Source organism: Abramis brama, assembly GCF_963993115.1.
Source record: "Abramis brama genome assembly, chromosome: 3".
Classification (NCBI taxonomy): domain Eukaryota; kingdom Metazoa; phylum Chordata; class Actinopteri; order Cypriniformes; family Leuciscidae; genus Abramis; species Abramis brama.
This window is the reverse complement of record NC_139965.1, coordinates 10,017,865-10,043,067: the sequence shown is the minus strand read 5'-3', so window position 1 is coordinate 10,043,067 and position 25,203 is coordinate 10,017,865. Positions and strand designations below refer to the sequence as shown.

Genomic DNA, 25,203 nt, shown 5'->3' with positions numbered 1-25,203 from the left:
AGGTAAATAGACACATATTCTTCCAAGAGTAATGATTTTTTTAAATGTCTGCCATTTACTTAAAGTTAAAACTTATAGGTTTTGTCCGTAACATAGTTGACCAAATAATGAGTAAACTTCTTGTTTTTAAAACTAAATATCTGAAATCAATTATGCCTGAGCTTGGCAATGACTAAAAACAAAATATTTCAGGGATTATTTATCAGGGAAGATAATAATATTTTGTAAATAAATATATTTTTTCCCAGAATTATTCAAACTCAAAATCTCCCACAATTATATATTGACCCTTCTCATACTGAAAATCCTCTCTTGGTAAGGTGTTCAATGATTGTGTGTGTGGAAAAACCACGAGGCGGCAATGCTAGCTCCAATTAGAGATTATTCAAACATTTTCTGTTGTTTTGAAGGAATGTAACATGATAAAATACATTTATTTCATGGTTTAAAGAGAAATGTAAACTAATTTGGCATGTATTACAAAAATATGCTTTCGTAACATTTTACTTTGTGGTATATATGTGACTAAAGGTTAAAGTTACATACAGGAGAATATAAAATATCACTTTAAGTTATTTAAAGTGGTTAAATCAGCAAATGCTGTAATTCATACAAATGGTTTTCAATTAAAAACTGTATTTCATTTATTTTTATTCAAAATCTAAAAAAAATCCTATGTAAAAAGGGATTAAAAGCAGAGAGAAAAAGTTCATTAGTACAATGTGTCCCTATAATTACATTTCATTTGTAATGACATAAGGTTAAAATGGTATATTCTGACTTTAATAGTTAAAATAGCTATTGTTTTCTTCATGTGAACTATGCTATGATATTTTCCGAACAGTAATATAATGTTGTACAACACTTCAAGAACTAGTTGATATCATAGATTCTGGACTGAACCTGTTCTATATACAGGTCAGGTCTTTTCATGAGGCGAGCAGAAGCTCCAGAAGCTCCAGTCCTTGGATCATACCAGGTGAACCATTGAACCATAGATGGCGAGCCTTTCCAATGAACTGTGAACCTTCACCACAGCATTCCGGAAGCCTGTGGTAGGATTGTGTCAGTTCAACAAACCGACACCAACGAGATTTTCCCTTTCGAATACTTACCCTTGACTTTGACTATCCCCCTTTTGACTAACGGACTCGAACTCTGGATTGAACTCTGGGACCCCTAAGAACAATGATTTGGCAAAGGCTGCGATTATTTAATGCGCAGATTGTCAGTGCAGAACGGCTGATCGGTAGTAAATGCTGCTCCATCTTAAGGCCAGAGGGCAACACACACACACACACACACACAATATGAAGTAGTAGTACAATAACACATCATTCCAGGAAATCCCTATCGGGCATCATAATGTCTGTTGCTGAATAATCAGAAGATTGAAACACTTTGGTTTATTAAACATGAGTAATAAACACACGACTGCTTTATTCTGTGTAAGAATCACATCATCTCACAGAAGGATGAGCTCAACTGTCCTTATGAAGCGAGTTTGGAGTAAAAACATGTTATTAAATGCTGTCTTATGTTGGACAAGAGGTTCATACAGTTTTTTACAATCACTGTTACTATTTTCAGAACCTTGATGTTATTTTTCAAAACTCTAGACACAAAACTCAAACCGGTTATCACTTATAACACAGGCTGTCTAATGTTCAAAACATTGCATTGTGCATTCACATCTTTAAAGAAATCTTGCACTTGCACAATCATTGGTTCAAAAAACAAATTTACTGTGAAATACCATTGAAACAAAACTATAGATCACCCACACACAAGCAACCGATAGTTTCACTGTGTCACTGTTCGTACAATCATTAAATATTGTAGAACAAAATAGGGGATACAGGTTTCATTATGGTACTACATGTACAGTAAATGCATCTCTGTAAAAGTACTGCAGTAGTAGAGAGAATACTACAGACACAGAGGAATCATTGAACAAAGTTTGTAATATATTGATGCAAAACACTACAATCACAACATAGGTTTATTTGAACCAAAGCAAAAATAATTAGCTATGAAATAGAAAAGAAAGGACAGTACTGTAAAACATCAAATGCAGTGTTCCTCAACTTGCTTGCTTGTACTGTAAGAAACGAAACAGGAGTGATTACTGTACTTCTACATTGTCATCAACTCTGTGTTGTGGATTTGTGGTACAGTATTTGGGACCATAGACGCAGTGTCTGATGAAGCATTATGATAAAATATTAGGCTACATCCATGGATATTGTAGTCTAATTGGTTCATGCTCCACGCTAATTGGTGACAATGAATCTCGTTATCTTGAAACTTTCATGATTTAAACATGGAAGATTGTTTGTCTGTCTCCATACAACTATGCATTAAGAGTAATGCAACAGTTACTTATCATTTTGAGCAGTTGTATCAACTGATAGTTAGATAATTGTAAGGAAATGAATAGACACTCATTTGAAATGTAATGTGTGAATTGCCTTTTGAAATAGTAGTACTTGTGTCATATTGAACAGGTGATTTTTTGTTGAATGAACAAATGATCTAAGTTTTATGTGTATTGTATCCAAGCAATTGAGAAAAGGGTTAGAGTTTTGAAAAATGTGCATTTTGACCATTGGTTGTGAGTTTTGTGTCTAGAGTTGTGAAAAATGACATCAAGGTTCTGAAAATAGTAACAAAGTGATTGTAAAAAACTGTAAATGCTTCTCGTGTTTGGAAAGATGTTTGATGTGTGTTGCTTTTTCAAATGCACGTTATAAGTGACTCAAACTCACAGTGTTTACAGAGCCATACATCAGTGACAAGCTGCGCATAAAAAAATAATTGCAGCCTTTGCGATTTCATAATCGCGATTAATCGTGCAGCCCTAATCTGAACAAGGTTCAATGACTCACTCAATGACAGTGGTTTGCCGCCGCCTACTGGAGGATCTCCACTGCACTCTGGAGAACAAGGGTACGTTCACATGACAACGATGTGCTAAAAACAGAAAAGTTTTTCTTTGTACAGATGACAACGTTATCAAAATGATCCCTGTTAACGACTAATAATGCTGTATTACGCATGACAAGTAGTTGGTGATGTGACTTTGTAAATGAAGACTACGGGACTGCGCACACACACATTATTTTACTATAGTTCACTCGAGCTGAGCGCACAGGCCTATAGACACAAATTACATAATCTATCATGTTTTTGTCCGATTGTCATTCTAAGGATGTTAATCTTTATAATACTGTATCATTACTTTGTCTTCTGGGTAAATTTCATCTTCACAAAGCCAGAAACAAAGGCTTCAATTTAAAAAGCCTTTCATTTAAAAAAGCCTATAGACTAAACACGCAATAGCCTACGCATGTGCATGATGTCACTGTTTTCACAAATTCACATTTTCGTATTTACACGGAGATGATTAGGGTCTCGTTGTCAAAAACTTGCACTTTGAAACCTGTTTTTAAAAGTTTGCGTTTTCAAAAGAAAGTATTTTGTCAGGCTCGTTTATTGCAGATCATTAATATCAGGTTGGAGTTTCTTCCTCTCTTACGATGAACTGACTTTGGTCTTCAGTTGAAACTGTGAAATACACACAAAAAACATTTTCAACATTTAAACGGACATGTCTTATGTTTTTTGGTTTTTTTTTTCACTGCAGTTATTGCTTTAATGAATGACCATTATCTGTTTAAAATATAGATTTATATAATATAAAAGACAGGCAGTAAAGGCAGATCTGTCAGTGAGAAAGAGAGTGAGAGTGTGTGTGTGTGTGTGTGTGTGTGTGTGTGTGTGTGTGTGTGTGTGTGTGTGTGTGTGTGTGTGTGTGTGTGTGTGTGTGTGTCAGACAGAAGTTTTACCTCTCGCTCTGTAACATTTGTAAAGCAGCACGACTGTCGCTAGCAGATACGGAGAAGCGGCCAGAAGAGAACTGAGGATTTTGAGGACTGAAATCTGACCTGAATGTGACACTGAAAAACAGAAACACAAGAACATTATTGAGCAGCAAAGTTTTGAGAGTGAATATAAAAGCTTTGCAATATTTTTCCTCCTGTCTCTCTCTATTATTCCAGTAAATAAAAAACAAACAAAACTAATTAATAATTAATGAAAAGTTGTGGGATGTTGTCTATAAGATGTTGATTTCACTAAATCTCAGTATTGTCACGATCATCAGCTGGAGTGCCCTTGATAGCCAGCAGAGGGCACTCAATCCTTCTTCTTCTTCTTCTTCTTCTTCTGATTAATGGCGGATCATATCTTTACGATATATACCGTCATCTACTGGACTACTACACAGGAGTGTGTAAAAAGGACGCTGGCAAATGACACATTAAATCATAAAATCATAAAACAATAGAAAAAAAAACAAAAAAACTAAATTCTTCTACTTAAACCAGTATCATTAAGATACATAATGAAATACTTGATTCTTTGTCCCTGCATTCCTTGCTCCAGTAAAATATTATGAATGTCATTTTCTGTATCAGAGTCTTTCCATTTCTGTCTGAGTTGGTCAAATTTCTTACATCTAAATAAAACGTGGGTGACATCCTCCAAGGCACTCAACCCCAGACCAGTGCCACTCTGTCATGGACTTCATTACCCATAATCCTTTGCCCAAACTCATCAGCACTCATTGTTTTCAGCTGTTTCTCATTAACCTTGTTAGCTCACCCTTTATAAGCCTGATGGTCAATTTAGTCATTCATCGCTAAGGGTTGCATGTGTCTTAACTGCATTTCTAAAACTTTGTTTCCTGGTTTTGATTCTCTGCTTGTTCAGTTGGATTTCTCTGTTCGCCTCAGCCCTTAACTCGGTTATTGTTTGCCTGTATATGACCTTTGCCTGTTTATTGACTTTAATTGTGGATTACCCTTTCAATAAATATAAGTGGTGGTGAGATGAAGCCTCATGAAGTGTTGAAGCTTTTCAGCCCAGTGGTTCACTGAAGGGTTCATTGCTCGAGGCTTCATTTGCTCACACCACCTGGTGGTCAAAGAGTGTAAAACAAGCAGATCCTTTACAGATGACCTGATGTTATCTGTGATCAAGGCCGGACTTACCATTGAGCTTGACTGGTCTCTGCTGTTACACGTTTATGTTTGTTTGACTTGAACAGTTATATGTCAGTCAGAAATCATTAGCCACATTTCCATTTCTTTCGCATTTGTGATCTTGTGGTGGCTACTTTAAAAGGCTCCATTAAGGCTTCAGCCAAAAAGAGCGCACATTTCGAAAGATATCGATACATTCTCATGTTCACGCCTCATTTTCTTTTCAGCGGATGACAGTTTCTATTAATGTTCCACTAAATAATGCGATCTGAAGAGTTTAAAGCTTCATCAGCATTTACTCCCGTCTCATTGCCATTAAATCTCATTGTCGTTTTTTGCTTCATCAAAAGCCACTTTTCCACCGACTGGCCAAACCGTTGTCTTTGCCACATAGACTAATCTATTTATATGAATACAATGTGTATTTTATGATGGTATATGATTGTATTACATAACGGTGTAATAAATGTTGTAAGAGCCAATTTAATATGCTTTCAATTTGTATTTTTTATTATTCTCATCTTATTTCTGTTTTATGTGTAGTGCTGTATTATTCAAGAATTTACTTAAAGTTATCCTGTACTGCATTTACTCAAAGTTGTCCTTGTATAATTTACTTGAAGTTAGCTTTAAAGCCACTCCTCCTCATACAGTGCTATGCATAAGTTTAGACACCCATGCTAAAGTTGACTAAAAAGAGGAATAAAAAATCATCTTTTGGAAATTTAACTTAATGCCTTAATTAAAAAAATTAGGAAAAATCCAACCTTTAAGGACACCAATTTTCTTTGTGAATGAATAATGTATCGTAAATAAATAAATGTTCTTCCTTAAAATACAGGGTGCATAAGTTTGGACACCCCTATGTTAAATTCCCATAGAGGCAGGCAGATTTTTATTTTTAAAGGCCAGTTACTTCATGGATCCAGGATACTATGGTAAAGTCCTGATAAAGTTCCCTTGACCTTTGGAATTAAAATAGCCCCACATTATCACATAGCCTTCACCATACCTAGAGACTGACATGGAGTACTTTCCATAAGATCATCTCTCAATGCAAATCAAACCAGCTATTAGGCTAACTGAAATAAAACCATGCCAATCTCTAGGTATGGTGAAGGCTATGTGGAGACATTACATACTTGAGCGCTGGAAGTATTGGCCGAAAGAATTTCAAAGATGTTTCATGTTTTTGCCTTTTTGTGTTTGTGAAAATAAATGTGCAACACTTTAACGGACTGGCCATATATTTTTGACGCGTAAAGACACTTCAACTCCTAATAGAAGCAAGAAAAAGGTGGCTTTGATCCTTGTTTCTAGAAATGTATTGGCTTGAAAAAAGGGGTTTCCAAATGTGTGTGAATCAATTATTTGGTCATAATATGCATAAGGGGCAATATTACTATTATGAAAGTGGCTGGGTTTAAACCATGAGTTTATCTGCGAAAATATTGCGCCAAGATTGGAACCGCTTCCTGAACCAGTCATCAATTACCCCTTTTCCACCAAGGCAGAGCTGGTGCTGGTTCGGAGCCAGAGCCTAGTTTCAAATCGGTTCTTTGTTTTTCCACCGCCAAAGCACCAGCTCCGAACCAGTAAAACTGGTTCTTAAGTAGCACCAAATCATTGCAGGGTCTAGAACGGAGCCAAGAAAGAACCGCTTGCGTCAGGGGCTGGGGGCGGGGTTACCGTGACCAACAAGACGAATAGAAACTTGTGACCGCCATTTTTAAATAGCAGCTAGTCGAGCTAATAGCAGCTCGATTATAATATCCGTCTATGTAAGTTACGGCGAGCTGCACGAACGCGTTGGATTCCGATGTATTTTTGCAAACCCATGAGCATCCATAGTATTGCAACGTCCGTTATTGTTGATGGCTTGTTCGAGATGCATCGGAGCGGCGAGGACCGATCGGAGCTGCGGGAGTGTTTGGAGAGCATACGACTCCTTGTGCTTTTAGATCGCTATCGCAGTGCTTTGATGTCATGCGGCGATCGATCTGCGAGAAGCCGATGCATCTCGAACAAGCCTGGCGTGTTTGTGTTTGGCGCTACCGCACTAGCGGTTGCTGGGCAACATGAGACGTATACAGTGACGTAAGATCTGGCTCTGTTGTGGCTCTCTAGCCGGTGGAAAGGCAAACCGGTTCTTAGTAAGCTCGTCAGTCGAACCAACTCTGAACCAGCTTTGGCTCTGGCTCTGAACCAGCACCCGGTTCTTGTTGGTGGAAAAGGGGTAAATGACATCATTGGTCTAAAGTGACACAAGCCTCGATACGAGCTTCACAGAAAGCTTCCGGGATTTCTCGACACACACTCCGAAGCCTCGGCACAGAACGTAACATCACTAATAAATACTGTGTTTGGATCCTCAACCTTCGTGTCTCCGACCAGTACATGACCAGTATATTTTGCATGTGATTTGATGGTTATGCTTTCGTTTATGTGACACAATAAACACTGATGTCAATAACTGATTTTGCTCCAGCAGAAATAAGAGCCAGAGACTATAATATATAATAGTATATAATAATGGTGTGGCGTTTCTCATTAAATCATCTCACCGGTGACTGAGATCCAGCTGTGGAGTGACTGTCCTCTCTCTGTTTTACAGTAGTAGAAACCCTCATGTGACTTTGAGACAGTAGTGATGCTCATCTCTCCTGTCATCTGATTCTGGATCAGTGATCCGTCTTTATAGAAATCAGCGCTGAGGATCGGGGAGTTTGTAGATCGATGTAAACAGTGTAGAGTCAGAGTCTCTCCCTCAATCACAGGATCAACAGAACTCTCCAGAATCACCTCACCGTCTACAAACACAAGAAATGTGTGTTTAATGCTGTAAATATTAAGAATACATAAGAAAAATATTTGATATTATGAATTGTACTTTATACATCTCAAGCTTTCTTATGCTAGTGTCGTGTAAATCGAAAACGCAACAATTTTATGAGTAACCGATTGTTTTGTTTAAACCGTTTTATTTATTTATTTTGTTGAAAAAAGTAAGCGTTGTAGGAACATTAATTCTTATTTGTCATTTCTTATTGGTTATTCACGGTCACATGGGCACAGCGGATCACTTCTGCTGTCTTTATTATCTCCTATGGTGGATTGTTTTTAGGGTTGGAAGAGGCGAGTAGCGGAGCAAACTTTCTGTTGACCGTATTGCATCGGTTTGAATGCCGTATCAAGCTTTATATAGTTTATTAAAATAAAATTGAAAGCAAGCTCAAGTTCATCAGTCTTTATGATGGAAATGACGACCGACTATGTGTCTTTTGGATGCCGCTAATCAAGGTCCACCTTTAAACCCAGCCATCAGTGGGGCACAAAAACATTACACTAATGAGATTGTACAAATTCATACACAATAGTCAACAATTTGCCAATTTAAAATAGTTACACATTTCCATGAGAGTTTGTTGGTTGTGTATCAGATTTTTAACCACTGGCATAAAAACACGTCCTTTTTGCAGTTTAATCTGCCAATTTATATGGTAAGAACTGTCTGATGAATGTGAAAAGTGACCAGTCACATTTTGCTTTGTTTGTATGTGGCATTTAAGAGCAGGTTCATGAAACATCACAATAAATGAAGTTACAAAACAGAGGAGCCTAAATATTCAGTCCTGTCAATCATCATTATGAGCGTATATAAGCAGCGACAATTCTCACGCCATCCCTCCTCCTCCCCATCTCCTCCTCTATTTCTCTTATTCTTCCTCTGCGCTGTCCTGTCAGAGAGGGTTTAGATCGAGCCTCCTTTGAGGACAGCAAGCCAAGTTCATTTACCATAAACTATATTAAGAGTGAATGGAAATGTGAACTCATGAATAGATACATATGGAGAAACTCATTCAAATAATTGAACAGAAGTCAGTCTGTCATCAGCTGTACAGAAAACAATTAGTGGAAAATGTCTTTAGACTGTAATTATAATTTAGGTTATAACATTAGACTAGTAGATGTCATGATTATAAACCGGACTCACCATGTACAGTGATGTTTCGAGGACGGCGTTTCTCTCCAGATTCAGACTCACACCAGTACACTCCAGTGTCAGATGTGCTGAGAGAGTCGATTACACATCGAGATCCTGTTTGATTTGCACAAGTTTGTGTGTCTTTGTCTGTGTATCTTCTCACTGTCCATCCAGCAGAGTTACTCTGATCCTCACAGCTCAGAGAGAGAGAGTCAGATGAGAAGTGTTGACTTCTGCTGGGCTTGATGACCAGAGACACTGAAGCAGAAACTCCTGAAAAGAGGAAAATCTCCATCAAAACTGACAGCACAGAGACTGCAGTGAAACACAGATCCGGATGAGCACAAGCATAAACCCTCACCAGTGATCCACAGTGTGTGTGAGCTGCTGGTGTGTGTGTAATAGGCTGGTCGTCCTCTCTCTGCTCTGCACGTATAAACTCCTGTGTGCTGTAGAGCAGCAGGACTGAGAGTGTAAGATCCTCCAGCTCCTCTGCTGCTGTCTGACAGATGATCATGATCTCTGAACCAGCTGAACGTCCAGCCTTTAGAGGAGCCTGAAACCTCACAGGTCAGAGTCACTGATTCTCCTTCAGTCAGCCACGGCTGTGGAGACACTCGCACTGATGCCTGAGCTTCAGCTGAACAAAACATCACGAGTTACAGAGCCGTAGAGAAACTGATGGAGAAGCTGATCACAACAAACACACACTCACCTGAGACAGTCAGTGTAACAGCATCACTGCGCTGAGAGCTTTGAGTGTGTATCTGTCCTGTACAGGTGTATTTACCGCGGTGAGAGAGATCAACACTGCTGATGTTCAACTCTTGTGTTGAGGTTCGGCTGACAGTGTTTTCATATTGGTTGTTGGTTCCCTCTATTTCCCATCTGTATGTCCACTCAGTGTCTCCTGCCCACTTTATATCACATCTGAGAGTGACTGTTTCTCCTCTAAACACTCGTTCATCAGGTCGTACCGTCAGCACAGCTTTAGGACTCACTGTACAAACACAGATTATTGCATTTATAGTTTCAGAAGTTGTGTAGATATTGTCTCTGATCTGTATTTGTTGCATCACACACTACAGTCTCTCTCACCTGTAACATTTACCCACAGTGCATCACTGTCTTGTGTGTAATAGACTGGTTTCCCTCTTCCAGCTCTACACCAGTACTGGCCTCCATCAGACACTGAATCAATCTTCAGGCTGTAGGAGTTTGTTTCTGTCTTCTCTGTCTCAGGGTTCAGTGTGTGTTTGTACCAGTAAGAGTCCCAGTTTCCAGTGGACGGATCCATGCGACAGGTCAAAGTCACTGTGTTTCCAGTCAGTGCAGCTCCTGCAGGATCTGATGTGAGTTCAGGCTTCGGCTTTAGATCTGCAGGAGAACAACAACAGATTCAGATCCTCAAGACTCAAATAAATGAGCATTTAAATGACTCAAATAATTGCTTCAGTCCTCTTATTGGAACAGATGTGGCTGATACAGAAGTGCATAAGAAAAGAGTTGAGCTCCACATTACCCCTTCACTGTCACCCCTCTTTATCACAGAGACATGAACATCACTATCCAAACTTAAATAGTTGTAATTCAAGAATGATTAGGAATATAGACCTATGACTGCTCTTGTTTTAAAGAAGACATTTGGAAGATTATTGTAGAAGTGAAAATCATGAAAGTGAAACAGAAAAAAAAAAAGTTATAGAAGTTTGAGTTTAGGAAAATGTATATAATGTAAAAAATATAATTATTTATATAAAATATATATTTTTACAAAACATGTTTTACTTTAAAACTGAAAGAAAATCAAAGCCAAGTTGTGTTCCAAAGTTTAGGTTGATGTCTCAAAAAATGAGCTTTCAGTGAGATTTAGTTTGGGCGCAGTACCAAACCTTTTCACTAGATGACAGCCAAGCTCTGTTAATGACCATATACGGACGCCTCCATTTCCATACATGTTTAGAGTGATCTGAACCATATATTTCCATAATTATCATACAATTTATGAAGTAGAGATCTATTGAGAAGTAGTATGGGCAGTTTAGCAGTATTTGATTTGAATTCAACCTCTAATAAACGCATAAAAAACACATATGTGCGTTACAGCTCGCCACCACATCACATATCAATAATCCATCATTTGTTTCATTATATTTAAAACCTTTTCAGACCTTTTTTCCTCATACAATTGAATTGGTTTTATCTTTTGAACTGTTGGCATGAAAAGGAGTTTCTACCAATCTTTCACGATTTTTCATGTTCAGCTATTTCAAAATAAAGGCCTGAACATGCCTAATGCGTATTAAATATTCTAGTTGCAAATTGATAAATTACTGATCCTCTGTCATTTATTTTGAAAATCAGTCAGCAAGCTTTCAAATGATATATAGTTTGTCAATATTACTTTAGGTTTTTACTAAAATATTATTGTTTAAAATATATAATGACAAACGTCCCACCTGTGGGTCATGTGACCCTGCAGTGTCTCGATTGGTTGTGTGATCATGATCATGTAGAGAGAGTTTAAGAGGACAATGATGTTCAACTCACCCTTCACAGAGAGAGAAACAGCAGATCTTGATGTTGATGAGTTTGGTCTTCCATCGATCTGTCCTTTACACCAGTACTGACCCTGATCAGACTCAGTAGCTCCTCTGATAGTGAGAGTGTCTCTGTTTACAGTGTAACGATCAGACGTCTGTAACTTTACACTGTCTTTATGCCACTCATATCTCCAGTTGTAATAAGGCTTTATCACACACTTCAGATTGACAGTTTCTCCAGTGAATACACGACTGTCTGGTGTCACAGTCACTGTAGATGTGGGTAAACCTGAGAAGAAAGACAGAAACACAAACTAAGAGACTCAAACAGCTGGTTTCATTAATCTGCAGACCCTTATGAAAAGAAAATATATTTCCCTATAAATGATCAATATATTAAATGGTTTAACAGTATATTTGAACATATACATAATAATATATTGTGTTAATATATTACAATATATTGAATAATACATAAGGAATTACCGCTTTTCATATATTGAAAAAAAAAGTTACAATGTATTTACTAATATATCATAATGTATGGAATTTAATATTCAGTAATACACTTCATAATATATAGATGTATATGTGATCAGATATGGTACTGCATGTGTAATATAATATTGCAGATATAAACTCACCGCATTAACCCTATAACTGCCGGTGCAAAATAAAACAGCAATTTCACAATTATAGAGTCGGAGCGCTACACTACTAAAAGCGTATTAAGAGCTGGATTAATTCAGCTGGGACACCACTGAAGGTTAGGTGTGAAATGCACCGCCGGCTACTGGTATTAATATATCGCCATATGGTCAATGCATATATTGCAGTGTATTGAAAAATATAAGCTCTAGTTTCCCATATATGGACATGTATTTTGTAATATATTGCATTATATTTTGCAGTATATTCCCATATATTTTTGTTCCGGAAGGGGATAGTCTGAAGGGCAGCAGCTCATGAATGAACTGAACATGTCTGGAGGATAGGGGTGAGCGAGGCACAAACTAACGCAGAGCTAGTTGTAACCATAGACTGTAAAGAATATGGACAAAGCATCTGTGACGTCACCCATAGACTTTCTGAAGAATGGTTTTGAGGCCGTTTATGGGGGGTATGGGCGGCGCCATCTTGGAAAATCCTAACCCCGCCCACCTTCTGGCCAATCCATATATGGGTAAAAGGGCGGGCTTTGTGTGAGACTGAGCCGGCCGGTGGACCCGCCTCTTCAGCCAAGCAGCCTCAGCTAACGTTACAAGATCGACTGGCAGACTAGGCTACTTTTTACAGTCTATGGCTACTACATTCACTGCAAAGCTGCTGAAGAGTACAACCCATCTGAATTTGCTGGTAAGTTGTAACGTGAAGTTCATGTATGTCTCTTAAAGGCATGTTCAGACACCTTATAGTTATGTATCCTGCAAGGTACTATCCGGGTAAACTCATGTGAACAGTTAACAAGTTAGTACTACAACGAACGCAACCCATTTTATGTACGATATTTCAATACAAATGTTCAGATACAGAGGTGGTATGATGTGTTGTGTCAGATCAGATGTTGCAGAAGCTGCTGAGCCTCTTATTTCTTTATGTATTATTCACTTGAATGTATTTTTGTTTTATTTCTTTATTTCTTCATATTTTCTTTCTCATGCTATGATGCTTGTCTGTTATCTGAGACATTTCATATTTTGTACCAGGCTATTTATGGTTGTTTATATTGTTCAATAAAGTTATTAGTAAAAATAAATAAATAAAATAAAGAAGAAACTACTGAGCCTATTATTATTGTATACAGCGCACCAGGTTTATGCACATGCTCCAAGTCTTCTCCATTTTTAGTGTATCGCTGTGGCAGAATTACAGCGCCACACACTGGTCTGGCATGTGAACTACAGCGTTTTGAGTCGTTTTCAGTGGTTTCGTGCGTACGCAGATATTTCTTGAGACGATGCCGTGTTTACAGAATTTTTGTGGTTGTTGTGGTGTGGATGTGGTCTCAGTGTATTTACTAGTTGTCATATCAACAATATAGTGAACAATCTTTGGATGATATCACTGAACATTTATTTAACCATAGCAAAATTGAATTTCTTACTTAAATTTTGATTTAATGTTTATTTAAAATTAGACAAATTTGATATTATTTTAATCTCCAATCTATTATTTAACAGTTGAGATAGTTATTTAATGCTGATCTAACCAGCAGAAGACACTAGCAGGGTTTGAATCCCAGTTGTACAGGCGGGGCATGTTGTCACACTGCGTTACAATGAGCCTCTATTAGAACTATGATATTCTATTCTACACTTTTATCAATTCTATTGAGAAATCATGAGAAAAAGGTGAATAAAGACAGAGTCAGAGTTCAGAAATTATGAATTATTATTATGTTTTGTACTATGCTGTATAGCTGATATGTGGTGTTTGTTGTAAATCTAAAAAATATATATTTATTTTTAATTATTAAAAAATGCCATTATTTTATATGAAAAAGTCAATAATTGTATTTTATTGACAACATATTTTAGTTTGTCTTGTATACTTGTATATTTTTTAATTAGATCTGATAACATTTTAAGGTTAACATGTTACCATGTACTCCACCTATGGGGCATGTTGTCACATTTCACTTCCATTCTTTCGGGGTAAATCAAGAAAAAAAAAAAAAAAGGTATATACTGTATTAATTAAACAAAACCACATAATTGTACTAGACATGTGGGAAATGAATGTGGAAAAAATAAATACTCTGAACCCCGAGTGAATTTACACAAACTGAGAAAGTCAAAAAGTATTAGGCTGTTCCCCGCTCTCTAGATAATGAACTCTGAGAAGATCTGAGATCATAATCAGCCTGTCACTGTATATAGAGATGATTACAAACTCTTAACTAACATAATCTGACTGAGTGTGAGACAAAGTAAACTCTTTTCTACTCAATGTCTTCAGGTTAAAGTGATGTGATGAAATGATGAACACACTCACCTGATACTGTCAGTGTAACTCCATCACTGATCTCTGAGTTCTGTTGGGTTTCAGTCAGAGTTCCTCTACATCTGTACAGACCAGCATGAGACGGATCCACAGATGTGATTATATAGATCTGGTCTGTTCTTCTGCTGTGATCTTGATCTTTATACCAGCTGTACCTCCAGACTCCTGTCTCCTGTATGTCACATGTGAGAGTGACTCTCTCTCCTCTGAACACACGAACATCAGGCTTCACCTTCACTACAGGTTTGGGTCTCTCTGTGAAATGAGCAAACACACACTTCATGTTTGAATCTTTTAAAACTCAAAATTAGCTTTCACTGAAAAAAAAAAAAAAAAAAAAACTTAAAAAACAAACAAACTACAAAGTAAAAGGGCACTTACCTCTTATCTGTATTGTATGACTGAGGTGTGTGTAGTATCCTCCTCGCTGTGCTCTACACTCGTATGTTCCTCCATCAGAGACTCTCACAGAACTGATTGTTTTAGTTCCTGTATAATCACTGGATTCAGGGTTTGAGTCTTTCCTCCAGAGAGTAACTGTGTCTCCAGTGAACACTGAACTCTGGGGCGTTACAGTCAGAATCGGTTTATCTGGAAGTGAACAGTGATGCAGTGTTGAGCTCATTTATGTTACTGATCATATCTTTCACTAGTCTTCTGTTTTATCATTCTTTTTTGTACAGTAAACTGTGTCATTTATTTTGATTTGAAGTGTTTGTCTTTTCTGCTCCACTCAAAAAAATGATTCAAGCCCTTCTTAGGTATGACACATTTAAATTGTGTTCACTTTATTTAAATATATCTAATTAAGAATAATACATATATATATATATATTTAATAAGTCTAACATAAAATGTAAATAGTGTCATCTATGAGATTTATTTTATTTGATTAACTCAAATTAATTTGGCTTCGGAGCACGCCATTTGCATTATGTTAAAGACAAGCTCAGAGATGAACATGCTCAGAGAGTGTGTGTGTGGCTCAGAGAGTGTGTGTGTGGCTCAGAGAGTGTGTGTGTGTGGCCGCCATTTTCTCGTCTAGGACTGCTACATAGTATTCATTATTGGGAAGTATTATCTTGTATTTGTAATAAAGAATTTACCTCACTGTAAGAGAATGTGTATATCATAATTTTGAGTGAAATATGCAACAGTGGTGAAAGTTGTGCGAGGTGAATTGAAAAATAAGACATTTCACCATAAAATCATGAAGTGGGATGTTCTGGTAATTTCAGGGAATATTTATAGTTCAGAGTTTTAACAGGTTATGTGACAGACCCAGGTAAATTTACGGATAAGCGAATAACCTCAACTTTTTTTAATATTAAAAATAAAATATGATAAATATCATCATACAACAAATGCTGAAGCAAAAAGGCTAAACAAAATAATAAACTTATTCAGCCATATTATATTTGCAAGCACAGACTGTTTTTAGTTCAGTCAATCTTTCTTTATTTTATAGGAAACATCAAAAACAATATAATTCTTGTTCACAGTAATATACTTCTCAATAGTTTAATCAGTAATAAAAAACTGTTTAAAGATTAAAAGAGTTTAAAATAATAATGATAGTACAATCTGAACGACTCTCTGCTTCTTAGCGTCTGTTTTCATGGATCTGTGTCTCGTGTCGAAGCTGCGTCCTCTTGACGTCACATTTATCGGCCGCATACGTCATAAAGAACGTCTTATTTCAGGACAGTCTCCATTATAAAACTGAGCGTTATTGCTAGTGAAGTGTAAACTGTTGTAGTTTCCTCATGGGAATGTAATGGTCAGTTTACTGAGATGAAGAGCCTCATGACGTTTGCGGCAGATAAATGTGACCTCCGGAGGATTCAGCCTTCGAGATGAGACACAGCCGGTGACTCCAGGATTAGATGATCTGTGAGATTGAGAATGTGTGTGTGTTGTTCACCATGAGCTCTGAGTGACTGAACTTACTCACAGCGGCCTTTCTGGAGCCCATAACCACGAGTGAGAAAGGTCTATATTAACACCAGTATTGGTGTCGGCCCGATACTGCGCTCTCATATTCATACTCATAAAAATGCTCCGATACCAACAACCGATACTAATGCAGTGTGTGTGCAGTGTGTGTGAAGTGTGTTCAGTGTTTAAGCACCATGGTACTTCATTGTTTGCTATGCTATTTAATATCGTATTCATCATAAGGGTATTTGCATGCACAAAATATATGTTTTTCTGGACATGTACTATAGTAGTACTATAATATTCAGGGAATAAAACTGATTGTTCAGAAGGACCTTCGGTTGTAAACGCTGGTCGTAAATGGGAATGTTGCTGGTATAAACCCTGCAGTGAATGAACTGTTAACCATCACTATTGTGTCTTTGAGCAAAGCATTTGACCAACAGTTTCCAGAGGGATTTAGTTCATGGAGCCATTCTGTGACAGAGATACATTACACTGGTCTTGGTCATATGATGATAAATATACTCTTGCAAAAGGAAGAGAAAGTTGGCAAACCACAGTTTGTTACACAGTTACAATTTTTAAAAAATATATATATTTATTTAAGTTTAATATAGTCTTAAGTTTTTTTTATTTGAGTCTAATGGCCACTGAGAACATGAGATACATGTTTCTATTATTGGAGCTGGTGTGCCAACTTTCTCTTCCCTTTGGCAGTTTCTGTGGTCGAGATCCTCACTGAGTTTGTTTTGCCCGCTGGATCTGTGCATTTTGTGTTGAGCCTTTATAATAAATATACTTTTACCACAACCATAACCAGCTAACAGGGAACGTTATCATAACTTTGGCTAACGTTAAGGATCTCTCAAAGTTATGAACAAAAATTCTTCCAGTAAATGTGTGTTCAGTGTTATCTGGTCTTTAATAATGTTCTCAAAATTAGCACAAAAACTGTAGTTTCTTCATCTTTAACACTCTTGGACCCATTTAGACATCGAGTTCATTCAACACTGAGGATTTTGCTGTGTATCACGTCACTATAACATTCTCCATTGGATTAATTAGTAAAGGTTTTTTGAGGAGGACTTTTGAGTTGTTAATACAAATTAGGTGAAAAGAATATTTCAGGAACATCAAACTATCCTTTACTATACTCCCCCCCAAAAAAAAAAAAAAAAAAAGCTCCACTAGCACTAAGAAAAAAGGACACTTTAAAGTTTCCATCACCAAACCAAAAATGTTTTAAAAACGTTCTTAGAACAAAAATGTGTAATCTGTGAAAACACTCTGGTCTGGGTTTGTGGTTTTGACTTCAACACTAATAATCTGTAAATCACGTCATTCTCTCTGACTTCAGTCCAAAACTCATCAGAACTGAACTCAGTCGCTCGAGTCCTTTTCTATTCTCATGACACTCATGAATATCTCCTGTAACCATAGTGACAGTGACTAAATATCAAAGATGGAGACGCACATAAATTAAAGATGGAGACGCTTATAACACTGGAAAGTCACAATTTACATGATTTTATAATAAACCAAAACCTCCACAAAACATGCAACACACACAAGACGTGTGCAGTTACTGAATAATTACTCTAAAGTGAATTGTCAGTCCTCTTATAAGAACAGATGTGGTTGAAAATTATAAGTGATGATCATTAAACAGATGTGAATATGAAGACTCACCTGATACAGTCAGTGTAACAGCATCACTGAAGTCTGTGTGTGAGTCTGATCTCTCTCCTCTACACCTGTATTCACCACTGAGAGACACACCAGCTGTGAAACTGAACTCTGCTGTTGGTGTTGTATATGTATAGTCAGTGTCTCCATCTCTAATCCAGCTGTATCTCCACTGAATGTCTCCTCCTCTCTGTATGTCACATGTGAGAGTGACTGTCTCTCCTCTGAACACACGCTGATCTGGCTTCACCGTCACTACAGGTTTCACTGAGAAACACAGAAGTAAATATTGAAAAGCATCGCAGTATCAAGATCACTGTCATGAACTCAAAACTTCATCAGGAGAAAAACACTTAAATTAAAAATCTAGTTTGCTTGTAAATTGTAATGATTACAACAAAAATGTATGTATTTTTTTGTAATGTATTTTAGATCGGTAAGATTTTTAATGTTTTTAAAAGTAGTCTCTTCTGCTCGCCAAGGCTGCATTTATTTGATTAAAAATACAAACAAAAACAGTAATATTGTGAAATATTATTACAATTTAAAACAGCTGTTTTCTGTGTGAATATACAGTAAAGTGTAATTTATTCCTGTGATCAAAGCTGAATTTTCAGCATCATTACTCCAGTCTTCAGTGTCACATGATCCTTCAGAAATCATTCTAATATGATGATTTGATGCTCAATAAACATTTATGATTATTATCAATGTTGAAAACAGTTTTTTTACATTTTTATTTCATGATGCTATGATGAATAGAAAGTTCAAAAGAACAGCATTTATCTGAAATCTAAAGCTTTTGTAACATTAAACACTACCATTCAAAAGTTTGGGGTCAGTAAGAATTTGAATTTTATTTTTGGGGGAAAGAAATAAAATAAATCAATACTTTTATTCATCAAGGATGAGTTAAACTTATCAAAAGTTACATTAAAGACATTTATAATGTTAGAAAATATTCTATTTTAAATAAATGCTGTTCTTCTTAACTTTCTATTCATCAAATAATTTTGAAAAAAAAAAAAATGTACACAACTGTTTTCAACATTGATAATAATAATGAATGTTTCTTGAGCATCAAATCATCATATTAGAATGATTTCTGAAGGATCATGTGACACTGAAGACTGGAGTAATGATGCTGAAAATTCAGCTTTCATCTGAGGAATAAATTAAATTTTAAAATGTATTAAAATAGAAAACAGTCATTTTAAATTGTCATAATATTTCACAATATTACTGTTTTTTTTTTTTTTTTTAATTGTTTATCAAATAAATGCAGCCTTGGTGAGCTGAAGAGACTTCTTTTAAAAACATAAAAAGTCTTACCGATCTAAAACTTTTGACCAGTAGTGTATTTATCCAGTCTGCATGTCCTTTGTATTATTGCTCTTCCAGTTCTGACCAGTAGATGATGCTGTTTACAGTCTGAGTGTTTAAAGATCTGAACTGAACTTACTAACTTCTGTCTGTCTGTTCTCAAGCCCTTTTCTCTTCCAGCCCTTCAACTAAACCACACTGAATGAATAAAGCTTAGCATTGAAGATCTTAATGACACACAGTCAATAATTAATATTGCAGCAAAAACTCAGAAACATGCAAATAAAATGATCTTTTGAAATCAGTGTCTGACTGAACTACTTTACAACTGCAAGACTGTTTGATTGAATAAATAGCAGATTGCTGTAATGTTTTTCAGCATAAGGAACTACAGTCAGATGATTCTGTGAAATATGCAAAACATGGACATAAAACATCAGCAAACAGACAAATGAGGGATCCTGATGTAGACATGAAGACAAATAAACTACTACAACACAATTCACATTAGTTAAAACTAAAATGTACTGCAGTAACGGACAGTACCTTGACTGAGTCCAGAGTGAACGAGGGACATCAGCACTAAAAGCAGAAGAAACAGATATGAAGCTTTTCCATTCATTCAACACAATGTAAATCACACACTGAAACATGTCTAGAGTTTATTCTACATGAACTGAAAGTGTTTTTCTGTTGTGATGCTCATTCAGGAGAACTGATGGATTATTGTCCAGCATTTAACATCATCACACACGATGACGTCACAGGACTCGTGAACTGATACGAGAGTCGATTCAGCAAAGAGGTTGATGGCAACACAAGACAATTTCTAGATAGCATTAAAGCAAATGCTAAATGTATAGATCAGGATTGTATGATGTTGTGCGACAAAGATATTTCTATAGATGAAGTTAGATCTGGGATCAGTAAACTGGAAGATAATAAATCTCCTGGTAACGACGGTTTGATTAGCGAATTTTACAAGGAATTTCAAGAACAATTATCTACATTTTTATTATGTGTGTTTAATGAAGCTATAGAACGTGGCGAGTTACCTCCATCATTACGCCAGGGATTGATTAGTTTGATACCAAAAGCTAATAAGGACACTACTCTTATCGACAACTGGAGACCGATTACATTACTTAATAACGATATTAAGGTATTTGCTATTATTTTTGCAGAAAGACTGAAAAAATGCTTAGAATAAATTATAGATGATTGCCAATCAGGATTCATGAAGGGCAGACATATAAGTAATAACATTCGTTTGGTCCTAGATTTAATTGGTTATAATGAGTATATTGATAGTGAAAGTTTTATATTTTTTGTAGATTTTTATAAAGCATTTGACACTGTTAACCACAATTTTATGTTTGAGACTTTAGATTTTTTTGGCGTTGGTAATTTCTTTAAAAGGGCCATTTGTACGTTGTATAATGGGTGTAATAGCTCAGTAAAACTTGCAAATGGCACTACCCCCAGATTTCTTTTAGAAAGAGGCATAAGGCAGGGATGCCCAATAGCACCTTTTTTGTTTTTACTTGTAACTCAGACAATGACTCTTTATATATTTTTTTTTTTAAATTTTAACGGCATCAGGATTTAAGAGAAATAAAATGCTGTCAATTAGCAGATGATAAAACAATATTTGTTCGAGATTCATTAGAAATTAAAAGTGTGATTGATTGTTTAAATAACTTGTCATTAGTCTCAGGGTTAAAATTAAACTTAAACAAATGTGAGTTGTGCCCTCTGAAAAATAGTGATCTTCTTGATATTAATGGCATCCCTGTAAAGAATGTTATTACCTATTTAGGAATCAAAATATGTAAAGACGAAAAGGAAAGGGGTCAGCTTAATTTTCAATCTGTAGTTCAAAAAGTTAAAAATAGATTTAATTTATGGTTAATGCGAGACTTGTCAATTAATGGTAGAATTCTTTTATCAAAAACTGAATGTTTATCTCGTCTGCTCTATCCTGCTATTTCACTAGAAGTCCCTGATAACATAATTAAAGAAGTCGATAAAAATCTTTTCAATTTCATTTGGAGAAATAGATCTCATTACATTAAAAAAGGTACCTTAACTAATTCGGTTGGTAATGGAGGTTTAAATGTGCTTTTCTGTTGCAATGCAACTTTGAAATCAGTAAGTGTTACGAAACTGCTCCGAGACACAAAGGTAGATCCAAATGCAGCTTTTAATAAACAGAGTAATCCAAAGAACAGGCAGGGGTCGTACACAGGCAGGCAGTCCAAACAAAGAAACAAACAAAACAGGCAGGGACCAGAGGCAAAAGAGTAATCCAGGGAACAGGGCAAAAAATCCAAAAACCAGAATACAAGAAACCAGAGAAAACGCTCAGAGATGCAGTATAACACTTAAACAAGACTTCGCTCTGAGTGAATGTGAAAACCAGGTATTTATGGTGTGAGTGAAACAAGATGATAAGACACAGGTGAATGAGATGATGAGTGCTGATGAGTCCGGGCACTGAGTTATGGGAAATGTAGTTTATGAGGAAGTGATCCTAGTCTATTGTGGAGCGCCCTCTGGTGGCTCTCGAGGGCACTCCAGCTGGTTATCGTTACAGTAAGATTCCCGTTAGACTAAGTCATTTTCACAGGCAGGTGACCGTGCTACTCTCGTGGATGCTTATCTACAAACATAATTTGTCTCCAAACAAATGTATAATTTGGAATAACCGGTATATAACGTTTAAGCATAAAACTTTGTTTTTTCAAAAATGGGTTGATAATGGCATCATATTTGTTAAACAGTTACTTAATGAGAATGGGCACCTGTATACATATGTAGAATTTCTTCAAAAGTATAATATTCCAATAATCCCAAAAGAATATTGTATAGCGTTCGATGCTATACCATCCGGTTTAAAATGTCTGTTTAAAGGAAATGTGAATAAGGAGACTGTGAGTTTCAGATCTGATGTTGCAATTAAAGGAGTTAATATAGTTGATAAAAGATGGAATAATGACTTTATTAGGAAGTTACTTACTGAATACAGCCCAATACCTTCTAAAACATACTGGCTTTCTAAAGTTGAGTGACTGGAGATATGCATGGTTGCTGCCAAAAAAATACTGCATAACAAATAAGGTGAGAGAAGTATTTTAAGATACTTCATCTGGTGTACCCAGTTAAAACTCTTTTTCTTCGGTTTCGTGCTGATGTAGATGTTGAATGTGATTTCTGTGGCACTGAGGAGGAAAGTGTTGTCCATTTATTTTTTAGTTGCATTTACAGCAAAATGTTTTGGGTAGATTTGGAATGTTTTCTTTGTAAATGTTTAGGGATGAAAGTTTGTTTTTCTGACACGTTTTTTTTTTTTTTATGGACAAAGACTGTCACCAGATGTGGCATTCATTATTAATCTCTGTTTGATAATGGGAAAATACCATATTCATAAGCAAAAATGGGCTAAAGAAAAACCCAATTTTTGGTTGTTTCGGATAGAAATGAAGAGTTATATTGAGTTACTACTTGGGTTGAAAAACAGCAAAGCAAAATGTACTAGGTCTTTATGTGAAGCTTTTAGGTTATTTATTTGATGATCTCATACTCTTTTTCTTTTCCTTTTATATTATTTTCTTTTTCTTTTACTTGTATAATTTATTTTAATTTGCACTATATTTTCTTTTTTATTTTGTTGTAATGTTGAATTTTGAATATTGTCTGTATTTTTTTTTTTTAAATCTATTATTTGTATGTGACTGGCATTTAATAAAAAAAAAGAGAGTCGATTCAGTGATTCACTGTTTGATTCACTGATTCACTGTTTGATTCACTGATTCACTGTTTGATTCACTGATTCACTGTTTGATTCACTGATTCACTGATGCTCAACAATAAAGCAGCAGTTTGAACCACTGAGCTTCACAACATACAACATTATATGACATTATACTCATCAATAAATGTGATATCAGTGTATTTCTGTAACTGTCTTCATAGTTATTCGTTTTCTCTTGTTTTTTTTTGTTTTTGTTTTTTAATTTAAGTTTGTATTTATTTATTTTTGCTCCCTATTGAATTTTGTCTGTATAACATGTTCCTAACCCTAACATGAAGGACACAATTAAAAATGTATAAATAATATAGAATTATGAACCTTTCACACCACTATAATGCATTATAACACAGTACATAAAGACACACTTTATGAATAAAGACACTTGCATACATGTTACAAATTAAATATTAACATTAATGTGATTAACGTTTCACATCAATGATTCTTCACTGGAACAGAACAAGCTTCAGAACCAAATTAGGGGCACGTTCAAGTTCAAAACAGTGCGCAACGTTTTGCTACGGTTTCCGGGTTGAACGTCATGTTTCCTGGAAACGGCGTGCACCGGTGTGCAACCATAGACAGTATGTGTGCAACGGGTTTTGAGATGCGTTTTCTCTTGTTTGGTGGGTGTGTCAGAACTGCAGTTCAATCAGCAGCAACATGTATATAAAGCACGCGGTATTAAAGTGAACTCGCACAATGGGTTCAAGGAAAGTAATTTACAAATCTGTTCGATGCAGTTCGGTATACGCAACTGAGGATATTAGAAGACATGTTTGTTTTATTGTAAAAATATAGGTTATCAACATAATGATGTAGTTGCTTATATTTTTAGCTTCATTGCAAGTGTATGACATTTGGTATAGAAATAAACAATGGTAATTAAGTGCTTTTCCTAAAAAGGAGAAAGAAAATACAGGGTATTAAAACAGTATGAACTACAAATAAAGTCAGTATGTGAGGCTAAATAGAAGTGTTTTAGTCTGAATTAGGTAAGATGTGTGCTTCCATTTCAGTTTCAGCAATCCCTTCACTCGATTGGGATGTTCTCTTTTGTTCTGGGCGGCAAGTGCAGTAACTGTAACATGGGGTTCAGCCCCGACAAAACGTTGCACAACGTTTTGAACTTGAACGTGCCCCTGGTCAATGTGTTTGAGACACACGACATCACTTCCTGTTCGACGTCGGCATCCTCAACTTCATTGCGCCTTTAAGTTATATTGGCTGCAAAAATAATTTGTACACTTAATATAATATAGTACACTTTAATGACCCAAACCCAGTTCAGCTAGCCTAGAAATCTAGACACACCCTAGCGGCAGCAAATTTGATTTTGCAGCCAGAGTAGTCTAGCAACTCCCCATTGCCTTTCGTCAGGCCAATCACATCGTGTATAGAGTCGGTGTGCGGAATTAACATAATGACGACAGAGTTGATGGTTTCGTGTGAATTTCCCAAGCGGCAACCTCTGTCTCTCTCTTGAAACCAACACGGAAGTGTATTAAATGGCAATTCATCAACTGGCCGCTTGAGGCTGGGTGCAGAAGTGAGTCAAATCTGTATCTCCCCCATGTTGAAATGACCAACTTTACAGCAGAAAAAAACATGTTTACAGCCTGGTGCAAAAAGTGGCTTTGGTCTATACAGCTAATTTTGCCCTTCATGACAACTGTGAGGGGGGTGAATTTTTTTATAACTTTTAAATTATCACTGATTCTTGGGAATTTGGATAAAACATGTCCCACGAAGAAAAGTGCTAATTCTGTTGGAAATTAATAACATTTTCATGAATAAAAAGAATCAAGGTTATAATCAGGGGGTCCTTTGCACATATGTAAGGTTATTTTATAGGTTTATTTT

General features: G+C 36.2%; 1 protein-coding gene across 1 annotated transcript in view; it reads right to left on the bottom strand.

Moving 5' to 3' along the window:
• The window catches only part of LOC311080148 (Fc receptor-like protein 2), a 118,951-nt gene that overhangs the window by 77,804 nt on the left and 15,944 nt on the right, over window positions 1-25,203 (bottom strand). The window contains exons 3-4 of the mRNA XM_084109925.1: window positions 20,073-20,108; window positions 18,207-18,470 (exon numbers count right to left, since the gene is read on the bottom strand). Of these exons, the coding sequence (XP_083966051.1) occupies window positions 18,207-18,470; window positions 20,073-20,108 (300 nt within the window). The remainder of the gene's footprint in view (window positions 1-18,206; window positions 18,471-20,072; window positions 20,109-25,203) is intronic.